Consider the following 16,075-nt stretch of genomic DNA (forward strand, 5'->3'; position numbering starts at 1 on the left):
AAAAAGGCACCAATATAAATAAATTTTATAAGTATTTAATACATTAAATTCAGGATCTTAAGACCAGTTACTGTATATTTTAATTATTTTGCAGAAACTGGAGGTTTAAAAACATTTCTAAGATAACTTTCATATATACAGACTTTAATTTCACCCCCCCCCATTCTTCTTTACTTTTGCATTTGGGGAATTTTCTGTTTTAGAATAATTTTCACACAGATAGTACTTACTAAAATATATATAAAATATAACTAAAGATGACCACAAATGTAACTTATCCCTTTTTGTAAAATGAACAGTTCAAAGTTAAAAAATGATGTATCCAGTACCTCCTATAATCTAAGTTCTGTCTTGAAACCAGGAGCATATAGTTTTTTATTTGTATTTTTGCAGCCTTTTCTGTTCTTTTTCCACCATAAGGAATCACTTTAAAGATAACATTTGTGAAGTAAGTAAAACATCATTTTCATCTAAATGCCTTCACTGATGTAAGTTTTGTCAAACATTTATAAAATATCATAAAACTTCATGGTTCTGTGAGGTCTACAACTCAGACACAAAAACCATAAATCAAAACAATACCAAGCTCACTAAAACATTCTTGTCTTTCTCCATTTGTCAACAAGTAAAAGTTGAAAATTTTTCTTTTCTGTATCTTCCTATTCAAAAGTAATTTGTGTTTCTTTCACTTTGGAGGTTATATCAAATCAACTTAAAGCCTTTTTTTTTTTTTTGATTTGATTTGTTTTGATTTGTTCTGTAAGTACACAGTAAAGCCTCACGGTTTGAGTTGAGTGGTTGCAACTAGTCCTAAAGACACACTAGTAACTTTAATATTTCTCAGTACAATCTGGTAAAGTAAACCTACTAAGTTGCTCGGGTATTAACTATAATTTTAACTCTCTATAGGCTCTTGCAACACATCTGATCACTGTGCTTTTTTTCATGAATTTTCTTTAAAAGAATGTGTGTGTATGTGTACTATGATGCATGTATATAGCTGCTTGTATGTATGTAGGAGAGACAGTCCCTACTTTTAGCCAAATCTGAATCCTAGTCTCTCGTTCTCCCATTTTGTCCCTCCAGAAAATTCTCAATGGCATGTTTCAACAACTCAAAATCTCTTCCAGTTTGCTTACTGGTCACTTTCACTATTTTAACAAGCCAGATTAGAATGGCTTTTTAAAAGTGATTGACCACTATCAGAGAGAGGTAACACATTTCTCTAACAGGAGCTGGAGATAAAATTCTGGGCAAAATTAGGGCAAAGCAATGTGATGAATTTTTGCCAAACTGGAAAATACAGAAGCTAACCTATTTTCATGCCCCTCAAATAATCTGTAATGTGAAATCTCACCTAAATAAACTGGGCATATAACTGTTATGTAAAACTTGATTTATTTGGTGTCTGACTCTCATATCTATTTTTAGGTGCTACCACCTTGCATATTTCCTTTCATGAAGAAGCATGCAAATATAGCCATCCAGGGTTTCCCAGAAGCACTGTGTCCACAAAAATTCTGTCTAACCTACACATTTGAATTGATCTTGTCCTTATTTGTCCCTGCCATACCCTGAGCCATCTTTACCTCTTTTTGTTCCTTATATAAAGCTAAGAAAGTACAAGTACACACTTGTAGCAAATACACTCTCAAAAGTATTAAGTCCCTTCAATAAAAAAGATTCTCAGAAAGATGAAATCAGAAAAGGAGAGTGTATTAGTACTGTCCTCATGGGGGGTACTATGGACCTCTGCAGGTCCACCTAAATTCAGTTTCATCCCAGGGCAGGTAGGTACATGATTGTTCATACACTGAAAATAAAAAATAGTAACCAGGAAAAAAATTCATAGATGATGCCAGCAGAAACTCACACATAGCCAAAGTTATGAACATACTGACTGCCATCCAAATATTTCCTTGTAGTAAAACACAAAATCACTAGCCTTAAATTATTTCCCTTCCTCTCAAAGGAAAAAAAAATTAAATTCCAATTATTTATGAGTGGTTGGGGCAGGTGGGTGAGGAAGTCTCAAAGACATGCTTCACTTTTGAATACACTGTATGTTCACGATGTAGTAATGTACCAAAGCATGCAGGAAAAGTGACAGTGGACGTTCTCTTTAAAACAGTTTGCATTTCTGTTTTGGTGCCTTCTCTCAGAGTTAAAGGAACAATTTAGACATTTCTCCAGAAATAATTACCACAGAGGGCTAGTAAAAGACAGTTGCGTTGTAACCATTTTTGCCTAGCTCTAGCTGTGTCAGTGCTTAGAAGCTGCTTACATAAGCAGATAGTAAACTAGAAAATGAGTGAAGAACAGTACTGGGGCCAGATCTGCCTATCTGTCCACAGTTCTCTAGTCTTGCTAATTCTCACATCATTCTTGCATCATTAAGAAACACAGTTTCAGCATCCCATGTAATGATTTTTTTTTTTTACAGCGGTTATCAGCTTAATGTAATTTTAGTATTCAGAAATGGTTATCAGATAATCCAGTCATGGTCAGGCCTGTCCTCCGTAAACACAAACAGTAAGTTCCCCCTCCAAGGGTGTCCCCCAAGATGAATTTAATCAGTTCCATTCAGTTCCTCCCCTCTAGTGCTGTTAGACTGCAAAGCAAAAGCAGAGGAGCACCCATACAAAAGAAATTAAAATCTGTACATGAAATATGGCAACGTATGTATGAATTGAAAGAAGAAAAATTCTGTAGTAAGGGATTGAGATTCATTTCTGACAAGAACTTATAAATAGTTGCATGTTTTTGAGACAGAAAAATGTGGACGTGGACACTTAAGCTTGGAGGTTCAGTCACATTCTGGACTCCAAGAAAGGTAAAAATAAGTTTTGCTTTTCTGTCTTATCTATAGTTAATGTACCGGTTACACAGACGTTCCCTTTTCCTTGTACCAAAAAGTGGTAAATATTATTATTGAAGAAATACTAGAATAAATAGCCCTAGTTCCATAATCTTATGGGGTTCAAGTTACCACATTCAGGTCAAATTAGCAATTGCTCTGAGGAGATTTTGAAAGAAATAGCCTATGGCAAGATTTTTATAGACCTTCCACTAGAAGAGTAAAAGACGAACAGACTATGGACAAAACACTGGGTGGTCACAGCTTGAGAAAAACCAGTGAAAAGAGAAATACCAGAAAAGGGATTTCTGAGTGGATTTTTTTCCCCCCTACTGTTAGTCTAATTATATTTTTCTGCTGACTGGTTAACACTGATTAAATGCTGATAAAGTGACAATCGTAAGCGTACTTTTAGAAACAGATACATATACTATGCTGCCATCACATTACAACTTTAAAAGAAAACTTCCCAAAGCAAATTTAAGCACAGCAGAGGTCCCTTCTGGAAACTACTGACTGCCTCTTAGCCGCTCTTAGACCATGTTATTCTGAAAACTAGATAAAAATACTATTCATTAAAGGTGTTAAAAGTAAGGCTGCCAGGGTGTCTATAAAATGCCAGTCATCAAAACTATGGAAAAACAGTGCTTAAGTTTAGAAAAATAAGATCCTAGGACCTCAGATGTATTTGTAGCTGTCCTTAACTACCTGTAGTTTAAAAATTTTGCTATATGGTACAGTGTACAACATACCGTATTATAAATTCCATAGGGGAAGTAAACATAGAGCCCACAACAACAACTCATCCAAGGAGTTATCACTGAAAATGATGTGTTTGTGTTCCATGATCTCTAGAGGGAAAAAAAAAAAGTTTACATTTTGAAACAAATTCTTCTTTGAACAGTAAAATTACTTATCCCATTTTAACTGTGAAAGTCCTACCCAGAAAACGCTAATCTTTCCTGCCTTCAATCATAATCCTGAACATCAGTGGCAAATTAGAATCCGTAGGTGTGAATCTTTACGAATCAAGTGATTATTTTTTTCTCAAAGCATGATATACCTTAACATCTATGCATGGCAGAAATGAACTGCTCTTTAATTCCCATAAAATAAACAAGCCAAGTTGTCAAGAAACAATATCCCATCCCTTCTCTCTTCTGTTTCTTCCTTCCTTATTGTAATTAGGCAGAGCAAATGACACTGCGTCCGCAAAATAAGAATTAATGACAGTAATAATATTAAAAAAGAAAATGTCAGCATCTGAAGAAGGTGGGATTGTAAGTGCAGTATCTCTTCATGAGCAGTTCATTACTTCATAGGGGCCCCTTTGGAATGAAAAGGCCTAGTGGAATGTGTGCTCCCCTCGAACAATGTGTGATGAAAACTCATAACGGTCCTGGCTCCTGTAGCCACAGATGTTGCATTCCAGTGGGTCCCGGTAGCCATGGCAACCCATGTGAATGGTGTACATGACATGGTCTAGGAAAAGGACTCGACAGTGCTCACACTTGAAGGCCCTAATCTGTTCTCCTTCTCCATTAAAGACCTTGTAGATGTCCTTCAGCGAGCCCTTAGGAGCCTTGGTGGTATCCAAAGCCTTGACATCCTCCTTCATGTAAGCTGGGCTTTGTTTCCTCTTGGGATTTAAGGCTGGGTTTCCTTGGTAGGACTGGTGGTCATCATGGCTGCTTTCTGAGTCAGTAGAATCTAGGCAGCTATTGCTGGGAGAGGCCTCTCTTTCCTGGGGTCGACTCTTTGGTCTGATGAGAGAGATAGGGCCATCCATGTTGTTTTCATGACTATCGGAGGTTTCCCTGCTAATGGGTCTTTCTATCCTATTTGGATGATAGACCTGAGAATAAGCTGAGCTTATAACTGGGGCCACCTCAGCGATTGTGCTTGGTGGGTGCTGCATCAGAGGGTGAAGGGCCTCAGCTCCAAGGTAGGTGATTGCATTGTTGATGGCTTGGTCCATCATATGAGACTGCATCAGCTCAGCCTCCTTCTCATATGTTAAGTTCATATCAAAGTGAATGTCTGGGTAGCTGAATCGCATGAGCTTTTCCCCTGAAAGACAGAGGGGGAGACAAGTAAAAAAGAAAAAAAAGAACAAAATAAGTGGTTGGACTAAAAATATAAAAGTACAAAGTTAACTCATCACTTCCATTTTCCATAATATGGTATCTCTTATTCTTTAGATCAAGTATTTAAGCTCTTTAATTCTGCTGAGACTCACAAATACTCTTCACCTACAAAAAGGATTAGTAATAAAAATTTCACAAGCCATTTGCACTTGTTCTAATGCCACCACGAAAATGCATCTAGCCTAAAAGTTATAATTGTGTGTTATCTTATTTTCATTCTCTATTAAAATGTCCACTTGTCTAGAGCTCAGCCACTATAGGAGAAAGAAGAAATACCAGGTGAAAGTAAGTCAGGGATTATACTTGTTTTTGCGTACTTTAAACATCAGTGACCAAGCTTCAAAGATCATAAAAGCGAGAGTGATCTGGTTATAACACTTGTTATCTCACAATTGTGTAGGCTTAATTTGGTTGATATAGGTGCTATATTAGAGAAAGATCATAGATCCAATACATGTCATTCTGGAAAATTTTAAAATGCCACAATTAAAATACTGTTAAAAGCTGATATTGTCTGATAAACTGAATGAAATTTAGGGCTATATAAAAATAGGATATTTCCCAAAGCACTTACTTATAAACTTGGAAAATACTATGTTTCATTGTTTTGCTTCTTGAAATGGATAGTTATTCATTTTTGCATCAACCCTTTCTTATTTAGACACATGTGCAATGGTGCTGGTATGTATGTATACCCATTGTTAGTTTTCTGTACATTTTCTTGACTGAAGGATATTTGTAGTTTTCCCTTTAACATTTACTTCAACTAATTTAATTTTACTTCAGTATTTTACTTCAACATAATATCTAATATTAACTATAAAAGAGTCTGGTGCATGAAATAGTAGTTTAAATTTTTCTCCTTCAAATATTGCCAGCTTTGGACAGAATATTTTATCTTTGAAAACTTCTGCCACTAAAACAGTGGGTTCTCCTACTAATACTTAGCTACTTTGATAGGTAAATCTTACAGATAAATCCTTCTTTAAAATATATGTGAAGTTCTTATAAACCTTTAGTACGCTGTTGTAGGTGCCTAACATGTGATGCTGATCCACAGAACTGCATTCTGGAAAAATACTTTCATGTGGCTAGTATTATTACAGGTTTGAAGAAATGTCCCCTAAATGAGATGAAGGTAATGGTCAGAGTAATGAAAATGGAAGAAAAAATATGATGAGTAATTATCTTGTAGCATACAATTAAGATATTGCAACGTCAAGAGTTTAAAAGTTAAGCCAGACAAACCTAATCTATATTCTCAAAGAGTTTACAGTTTAGAGGGAGTGACAACAACTTAGGGATCATTTATAATACAGTGTGATATGTGGTATGGGGTCAAATAAGAGGAATACATAACTCATAGTAAAAGAAAACTTCTTGAAGAAAGTGACATCAGAGAGAAGAATGTGATGACAAATATTAGCCAAGTAAAGGAATGGTGGGGGTTGGAGCAGCTGGTAGGAAGGCTCAGAGGCTAGAGGGCATGACGCATTCTAGGGATTACTTACACTTTGCATATGGCTGCGAATGGAAATAGATGAGAAAGTTGGCATCAGATAATATAAGGCTCATTCAACAATTAAGGAGTTTGAATTTTATCCTGAGAGCAGTAAGAACTGAAAGGGTTAAACAGGGAAGTGACTTAACTAGATATTTATTTAGCAAGATGGTTTAGGAAGTTCTTGCTGTAGAGATGTAGAGATCATGGTGGCTTCAACTAGTAGAGTGGCAGTGGAAATGGAGAAAATTCGATGGAATGGAGAGAATTTTAGAAAATGTTCCTAGAACTTGGTGATCATCTAGACGCAGAGAATGAGAAAAAGAGATTAAGTATGGAGCCCAGGTTTCTGGACTGGGGAACTTAATGGATAGCAATGGGATAGAAAAGATGGTGAATTCAGATTGGGGAATACTATGAGTAATAAGTCATGTCTAATAAGTACTGAGATATAGTCTCAAACTCAGGAGAGAGATCTGGGCTTGAGATAGAGATATGAGAGTCATCAGTTGATTGAAAGTAACTTCTGAAGCCATGGGAATAGATGATATCACCCAGGCATAGGTAAAGTGTGAAAAAGAGAAGGTCAAAAATAGAACCTGGAAGAACATCAAGATTTTTATGCCTGCCCATAAACTAGGGCAAGTGGGATTTGAGCCCCATGCTTAGAGAGCCCTGGGCTGTGCTGCTCATGGAATAAGGAATGTACAGGGACAAGGGAATGTGCTTACCTGAAGCTTACACCCTAGACCATACTCTGGGTACCCAGGACCCCAGAATTCCTTCTCCAAATGGCTGGGAGCTTGCACCAAGTGTCGCACAGTCCTCTTCATAGGGTCCATTGTCCTGAGTACCAACTGTGCTGCCGGTATGTACACTCTTAGGCTTGAAGAACGGTCAATACACTACTCTTGTGTGCTGTGTGTGGGGTGCGATATGAAAAGAACTTGGATGTGCAGACTAAAGTCTACACGTAGGTACATAGGACCCCTTTTTGCTACTGGAAAGAATCAGGAGTGGGTTTAAAAGAAGGGCCTGGCTGCAGGTCAGGGAGTGGTGGCTCTGCTCATGCCTCCAAGGTCTGATGTGGAACTCCACGGAATCTGAGAATTCTATATTTATTTGAACTCCGTCTTCCAGATTAGGAGGTTAGAACACAATAGTTTTTAAGCCTGACTGACAATATTAAAATATTTAGGCATATGAACTGAGGCCTCCATTACTACTGTTGTCCCATTTGCGTAACTGTTGGGGTAAATCCATACAAAATACTGAGAAGGAGTGGTCAGAGAAGCTGGAAGAAATGCAAGAGAGATCAATGTCATAGAAACCAAGGAAAGAGAGTGTTTCCAAAGGAACTAACTATTCAGCAGTGCAAATGCTCTCTAGGTTTAAGATGGTCTAAAAAGGTTCCTCTGGACTTGACACTCTGAAGCTAGTGGACACCTCAGTGAGGATAATTTCAGCAGAGCACAAGGAAGAAAGCCAGGTTGTACAGACTGGGGAATGAGTAGAAAGAAAGAACTTATAGAAAGCAAGTGTAGAGAACTCTTTCAATAACTACATCCTTGAAGAGAAGGAGAAAGTAGGCAGCTGGAAAGAGACCTGGGTTTGGGGTTAGACTTTTTTTTTAATCATGAGAGTTTATCACATTGAATGCAAAAAGAAAAATGCCAATAGAAGGGAGAGGTTAAAAATATATGTGAGAGGGCTTCCCTGGTGGTGCAGTGGTTGAGAGTCCGCCTGCCGATGCAGGGAACACAGGTTCGTGCCCCGGTCTGGGAAGATCCCACATGCCGTGGAGCGGCTGGGCCCGTGAGCCATGGCCACTGAGCCTGCGCATCTGGAGCCTGTGCTCCGCAATGGGAGAGGCTGCAACAGTGAGAGGACCGCATACCGCAAAAAAAAAAAAAAAAAAAAAAAAAAAAAATATATATATATATATATATATATATATATATACACATATATATATATATGTGAGAAAGGGGGGAAATAATAGTGTAAGTTATCTGGGGGTTGGGATAGGAGAATTCCAGAGTGCAAGAAGAGGAATGAATCGGGAAGCAGGATGCTTCCTTCATCAATGAAAGAAAGTATTCATGTGAATGCACGTGATCCTACAGGATTAGTGATATTATACTGAAATCATTTCAACTGATTTTATTTCCTATGAATCTAGATGTAATATCACCAAGGAGTGAGATACCATGTTTTGGGAGAGTAGAGAAAGGTCGAAATGCCCAAAGTGGCGAGTAGGAGAGAAAGCTTTTCAGGGATGAATTAAAGGAAGGCTGCTATATAGTAGGGATGGGACAACCGGTATTTGAGATCAGTTACTCATTTATTTACAGTGATGCCAATTCATAAGGCTGCGGGATTTTCTCTAAAATTACTAGCAGCTATGTAGATGTGGAAAAGAGGCTCAGTTGGCTCCATTAGAGAGTGGGGTTTTACTAGGAGAAAGGTAGAAGGACAACAAGACAACAGAGTCATAGAATCTAAACTGAATAAGAAAAGAGAGGAGGAAACATATACAGAAAGTTCAAGGATCACTGGCCTGGAGGGCTTGATAAAATCAAAGAACAATATTTAACTGAGGGACATGATAAAAAGAAATTTACAATAAGTGTGGAATGATGAAATTTCTCACTTCAAAAGACATCATAAAAACAGTTACTATGCAATTGTTTGTTATTCAGTTGACCCTTGAACAACATGGGTTTGAACTGCGCTGGTCCACTTATAGGAGGACTTTTTCACCAGTAAATACTGTTGAATCCATGGATGCAGAATAGTGGATATGGAGGAACTGTGTACAAGGAGGGCGAACTGTAAATTATATGCAAATTTTCTACTGTATGAGGGTCACTGCCCCTAACCCCTATGTTGTTCAGAGGTCAACTGTGTATTATCACTAGGATAGAATCCAAATAAAGAAAAAATACCATCAAATTCTAATAAAAACCTTATGTCCTTATTTTAGAATCAAAATGTACTTTTAAAAAATCTACCCTTTTCTAAGGAATTTAATCAAATCGAGAGTAGCATCTCTAAGTCAAAGGAAACATGAAAATATTACAAAGAGCAGAGCTAAGTAAATTCAGAAAATAGAATAGCAATAAATTTCATATTTTTCCAACCATACTAGTCTCTAGTTGAGGCATAGACATTTAATGGACATCCATCAAATTAATTTTAAAAACAGATGAATGATATTTTTAAAAAGTTATTTATAAACAGGAAGAAAGAGACACAGAGAAATAAAAGTAACTTAGGGCCCAAGGCAGATCTGAGTATACTCTCAGAGGCTAGTTTTAAACTGACCTAGTATAAACTATGATCCTTGGGGCTACCCTTCAGCATTCCTTCAATGAACTTTGTCAGTTAATCTCTCCAGCTTGTCTTAAACTGATATTTTGGTGATTTGTTAGTTCTTTAATTTTAGATTGAAAAGAAATCTTCTGTAAGTGTTTATTGGAGTAGGACAATTGTATCACCCTTTCCTCCCTGAAATAACCAAAGAAAAGATTTTCTCTCAGTCACTACTCAACCCTCACAAGGTGTTCTATAATGCGTTTTGACACTAGAATGTGAGAATCTGTTTATTTTTATCTCTTCTAATTTTTACTCTATGTAAGTCTATAAGAATATATATTACATATATAGTGATAATTCTTTATATTGAATCTGTTATTCATTCATTTTTTTAAAAAAACTAGATGCTTCTGTATCCTCAGAGATACTTTACAACTTATACTCAGAGTTGGCATCATTTTGTATACTGTATCAAAGAATATCTGAGGGCTTGGAAATGAAAAAGGAAAGTCTAACACATCACATTTAATCTTTTCAGTTCAAAACTGTAGGCCACATGAAAACAAAGATCAAAATATGAACTATAGATCCAAATATGAAACATCTTGAATGTAGGCTGCTGCATTATGTATTTTAATGCAGAATTAAAAAAAAGATTTCTTCATTCTAGATTAAATACTAAAAGCATTAACATTGTGTAAAGAAAACAGCTTAAAAACCTGGCGCTAATGCAAATTTAAAAAGATTACAAAACTGGCTACTAGGCTCCCTTAAGTATTGTTATTTGTTATTTCACTTTATATAATATTTCATTTTGAGAAAGTAATTGATTACTATCACTCTTTCCTTCATTTCTCCTTCTTAGGCCCATATGCCTAAGGGTGTGTAGTGTGTTTGTGTGTGTGTGTGTGTGTGTGTGTGTGTGTGTAAATGCGGTATACACGGAGTGGCATAATGGAGTAAAGAGATGGGCATTTACTTCATGAACTGAAATACACCAATATATATTTCTAGCACATGGGAACATGCCTTTGCTCATTAAAATCAATTTTTACAGAAATAAAACCCTTTGTAATGCTTACCCACAAACTTTTGTGGAGTGGAGCTTTTACGTTTTCCCATATTCCCTGTGAGCTTCTCTATGACAGCAGGTCTCTCAAAAGGCACCAGAGAAATATTGTTGTCCATAATAGGCTCTTGTTCCTTACAATCTTCCATAGGAGGTACTATATAAAACCATACAAAAAATGTAATCTGATAATTTCTTCAACATTTAAAAAGATACAAAGCTGGACTTGCCATCTCAATATGTGTTATACAAACATAAGCTAGTATGCTTGAATAAAAGTTAAGTAGAAAGAATAACCTCTAGTGTTAAAGTATACTTTTAACACTAGTGTGTGTATACTCACACACACACACACACAGAGGATTTGTTTTTATCCGAGTCTCTCTCAGATCAATGACATAAACTGTTGCCACTGTTGGTGGCCAACATGTTCTTCTTGTGTCTCATCTTAGTCCTCTGAAAGTGTTTTTAGCATTGATTAAAATCAATACTACTTTAAGACTGCACTGTTCTCAAGGCTTCTGGAGTTTATTTTTCTAAAACAATTTAAGTAAGTCAATTTGTTTTGGAGGAAACCTTACACAGACACACAGAAGAGCAGTATAATATTTAATCAGTTTTTTTTCACCCATGTATTTTCCTGTAACAGATTTTCTACTTGATGAGCTGAGTGAGCTGCGAGCCCTATTGGCAGTAGCTACATACCTGCACAAAGCAGTCTTCGTGAAGGAGATCCAGTTCTAAACATGTCCATGCACAGTAAACGGTGACAGCTTTATGATTGTAATTTATTTTAAAAAGAGCTCTTCAGCAGGACAACATAATCCATTTCTAAACTGGCATATTTGCTTACTAAACTACTGCTCTAATTCATTTGACATAAACTCTCCAGTCTAAGTTGCTGTGGGCTAATATATTAATTCATAGATGTTGACATTACATATTGACATTTATGGTGTAGACACAGAACTTATAAAAGTTGTTTTTGAATAAAAATACTGTCAAAGGACATTTAAGTAAAGATAGAGTAATATCAGAGACAGACCAGATCAGTTGATTAAAACCAATATTCACAGGAAGGACCATAACTTATTATTTCTTGTTTACTGTTGCTTTCTCCAATTGTACTTGTGTCAGCACTGTTTGGAAATCTAAAGGTTTCATATCTCAGGATATCTTTACTTGTTCATCATGCACTGTAAAATGATTTATTCTGCTCCTTCCGTTTGTAAAGGGATAGCCCCACTGTGTGAAACACAATGTATTATCCTTTACAAGGGCAGACACTAAGAGTGAGAAAGCAAGAGATGAAAGTTAAGAAAATCCAGTGCACAATTCAGGTGACCTATTTAATAACCAATACAGGTTGCTGATTTTGAAGAAATGAAAAATGGCATCAGAAAATGTTTTTGTAATTCAAGCATGTTTAAAGACATCGATATTCAACCTAAGTTTTGGGTTAACCTAGTATAGCCAGGTGGATGGGCCAGAAAAATTCAATCTTCAATCTCTATTTTAATGGCGAGGGATTCTGTAATTACTGGATGTTAATTTGGGAAAAAATTCCAAGAGGAGACTTAGAAACAAAGAAACACATAGGTCACTTTCTATACAGGTATAATTCATGATATACAACTGCAAAAAGATGTCCCCAGATATTACACACAACATCATGTCCTCTCTTAGCAACAAGTAAAATAAGAGAAAAAAAAAACTTAAAAAGAAAAGCAAAGAAAGAATGACCACAGAATTCAAATAAGGGGGGGCCAGGAGGATGGAATGGCAGTGGTGATGTGGAGGGGGGCCATGCAATTAGATACAGATTATTGTCAAAATTTTAACTTTTGTTTTAGGTGTTGAATTCACAGGCACTTACTACATTATTAAAAAATAACTATATAACTGAAAAACTGGCCATGAATGGACCAAAGATGAAAATATGTCATGAGCCAAGATCCGAAACGAAAGAAGGAAAGAGAAAAAAGTTTGTTGTTGTCAATCTTGCTAAAAAACAGCAAAACTGGTTAACAGGGTTTGCCCCCAAATTGAATATACTAATTAGTTTTGAAATGAATAGTCTAAAACTTGGCAGTTTTGCTCTAAGTCTCACCTTGAATTTTCATATTTGCACACATTTAACACTCAAAACGAAACCTGGGTGTGGGAACTGTCCCACACCACCTCCACCTCAATTCAAGTGATTTGTCCCAAGTTCAATGAAGCTCATATGAACTGAAAACAATGACTTTGGCAGAGCTCTGATCTAACTTGTACTTCACAACCAACAGTCCTTTACATATCAAACATTAGTCTTGTTTCTACCATATCAGCAATAATAATAACAACAACAGACTCACCCTATGTGCTAAGTACTGTTTTAAGGCTTTCCATCTGATAATTTATTTAAGCCTTCAACGACCCACTGAGATAGGTACAATTACCATCTCTTTTATACAGATGGGGAAACAAAGACCCAAAGATGTAATTTTCTCAGCGTGCTTTTTAAAAAATTGAAGCATAGTTGATTTACAATGCGTTTTTTTTTTTTTTTCAAATTTTTTTACTGAAGTATTTTCTCAGTGTTTATATCTAGTTAACAGGGAATATACGAGTAGAACCCAGGTGGTGTGACTCCAGAGCCTGGGCTCTTAGCCACTATTTGAGTGTTGACTTTGTATAAACAAGTTTGAAATATTTTTAAGGTCTCCACTGAGAAAAGATCTGACACGTTTTATATATTACATAACTAATCTAAATTATTTGCTTTCATGTATCTGGGTGCAACTCATCAAAGTGCTTCTAGATATACATTGCTTGGAACACAAAACAAGTTGTCTAGTCAATAATGCATTAATCGCATTGTGAGACATTCAACTAGGCTAAGAAAATACCAATATGCAAACTCCACTTCTTAGAACAAACTTCATAATCAAATATCTTCCTTATGTTTGAAGTTATAACCATGATAAAAATATTGATCCTTGCATCATTTCATTATCTCACCACATTGATTAATCATAAAGATAGAACCATACAAGTGTTCCCAACATAGCTATTTTGCCAAACAATCCACTCAAATTTCAAATTCCAAGAAGACACAGTCTGAGGGACCTAGATTAGGTCACACGTCCACCCCCCACCAGAAGAGGGCAGGGCACCTAGGCTGACAGTCCTGCCATGGCTTCAGCCGATTAGAGAGGACAGCTCTCTAAAGGAAAAGAGAAGGCTTGTTAACTGTAGGAGGATGAGGGCATGTATGACATGTATGACAGGCAAACAAAACAGATGTCTTCTATTTTGTCACAAATTTTCTCCATGTTGTAGAACATAAAAGAAGCTTTTATCTAAATTATATTCTTGACAACACTGGGCAGTGCCCACACTTGAAATCACTCTTTCCATTTTCCCATCCTCTGGTCTTACTCAGCTTCATTGCTCTTTTCTTCCCCTTCCTAATGTGTTCTTGGTCTTCTAGATGTCTTACTCTATGCCCTATATAAAGTTGTACCCATATAACCTTATAAAATCTCTTACTTTAGACTACTACCTATATAGTGATGGCTCCCACATCTTTATTGCCTACTGAGACTTCTCTCAAGAGCTCGAGATCTATATATTCAACTTCCTTCTAGACAGTTTCACTTGGCTGTCTCTCACAGGTGCCTAAAAGATAATGTGTTCAAAAACTGAAATCTCTATTTCCCTCCCCAAGCTTTCTCTTCTTTTCCTAATTTCCATCTCAGTGAATGACACTACCATCTACCTGGTCATCCATGCTAGACACGTTGGGCAAATCCTAGATTTCTTCCCTTTCACCCAGTCTTCTACCCCTCCTCCTCCTCCCTATCACCTTTCCTTATATATATGCATAGAGGTACTATGTGCCTTAGATTCTACATCTATAGTTGCTCTCAAATAACTTCTGCATATTGCCGGCTACTAAGTCCAGCTCAGCCAATCAGGAGACTGTTGCAATGGACTACTTGGCCCTATCTTGACTCTTCTGATCTATCTCCCACATTTCTAGCAATAAGATGTAAATGTAATAATACTTTTTAGGGTGAAGTACAAAATTCGTTGCTTAGCACAACAGGTCTTTGATGCCCTGTTCATTGCTTCTCTTTCAGGCCTTATCACCTTCCAATTTCTCTTGCCTTTACCAACTGGGCTCTAGTTATACATAAGTACTGGTAGGTCCTTAACCCACCATGCTCTTTTAGACTTCTATTTCTTCACACATGCTGTTGTTCTCTCCACGTGAAACACCCTTTTCCCTTTATTCAGCTGGCTATTCTGCCTTTCAAAACCCCACTCAAAATTTTCCCTAGAAATTCCTCTTGGACACCCACTGTGATTTAGATACCTGTCCTCTGTGCTTATCATCTAATGCTTATCACTCAGTGCTGTAACTGTTGGTTTACTGGTCTATTTCTTCCAATAGCTGGTAAGTGACCTTAGGTAGGGACTGAATTTTATTTGACTCTGTGTCTTTAGTACCCTTTACGATGTGAGACAAATGTAATAGTCAATGGATGTTCACTAAACATCTTAATGAAGGAAATGTTGTCACCCATTGGAAACAGGTTGAACAAGCTTACTAGGAAGTTTATAGGTTCCCAATTGTCTCCATCCTTGCAATAAAGAAATTCCCTTTACCAAATAGTTCAAAACATAAACATAGGAATATATATTCTTGCTTTAAAGTTGGCTGTTTTTCTGGGTCACACTTTCATTTTTGTCTTCAGGCAAGGAGGAAAAGCTAATTACATACTTTGCTTTTTAAAGCTTTTACTTGAAGCTGAGAAGACTTGAAAAATGAGCATAAAATAACTTTCAAATAAGATAATCTGCCATAAAACCCAATTCATCATTATCTTTATTTCCAAAACTACAAGTCATCAATTTCCTCCTTTTCCATCAAACTTGAGGACTTTCGATTCTAACTTGTAAAGATGTCTTCAGTGTTTCATCCTTTTCTGCTGCTGCTTCTCTTCATCTTTTCCTTGGCATTCTCAGGCCTAGTCTCTCCTCACACTCCAGTCAGGCATCTATCCTTTATTCTACATTGGTGACACTGTTCTTTAGAAGACAGGAATTTGAATACCCCAATGAAATTCAAACACTGGATTAGCATGTAAAGCTCTATCGCTGCATCACAACCTACTGTTTTAGTCTCATTTCCT

General features: G+C 36.6%; 1 protein-coding gene across 3 annotated transcripts in view; it reads right to left on the bottom strand.

Annotated features, from left to right (window-relative positions):
* Positions 1-4,202: 4,202 nt before the first annotated feature.
* The window catches only part of IKZF2 (IKAROS family zinc finger 2), a 167,070-nt gene continuing 155,197 nt past the window's right edge, over positions 4,203-16,075 (bottom strand). For 2 of the 3 annotated variants that reach the window (XM_065881241.1, XM_065881238.1), the window contains exons 6-7: positions 10,906-11,049; positions 4,203-4,927 (exon numbers count right to left, since the gene is read on the bottom strand). In XM_065881241.1, the coding sequence (XP_065737313.1) occupies positions 4,203-4,927; positions 10,906-11,049 (869 nt within the window). The remainder of the gene's footprint in view (positions 4,928-10,905; positions 11,050-16,075) is intronic. The other variant, XM_065881239.1, reaches the window with a different exon arrangement.

Source organism: Phocoena phocoena, chromosome 7 (assembly GCF_963924675.1).
Source record: "Phocoena phocoena chromosome 7, mPhoPho1.1, whole genome shotgun sequence".
Taxonomy (NCBI): Eukaryota; Metazoa; Chordata; class Mammalia; order Artiodactyla; family Phocoenidae; genus Phocoena; species Phocoena phocoena.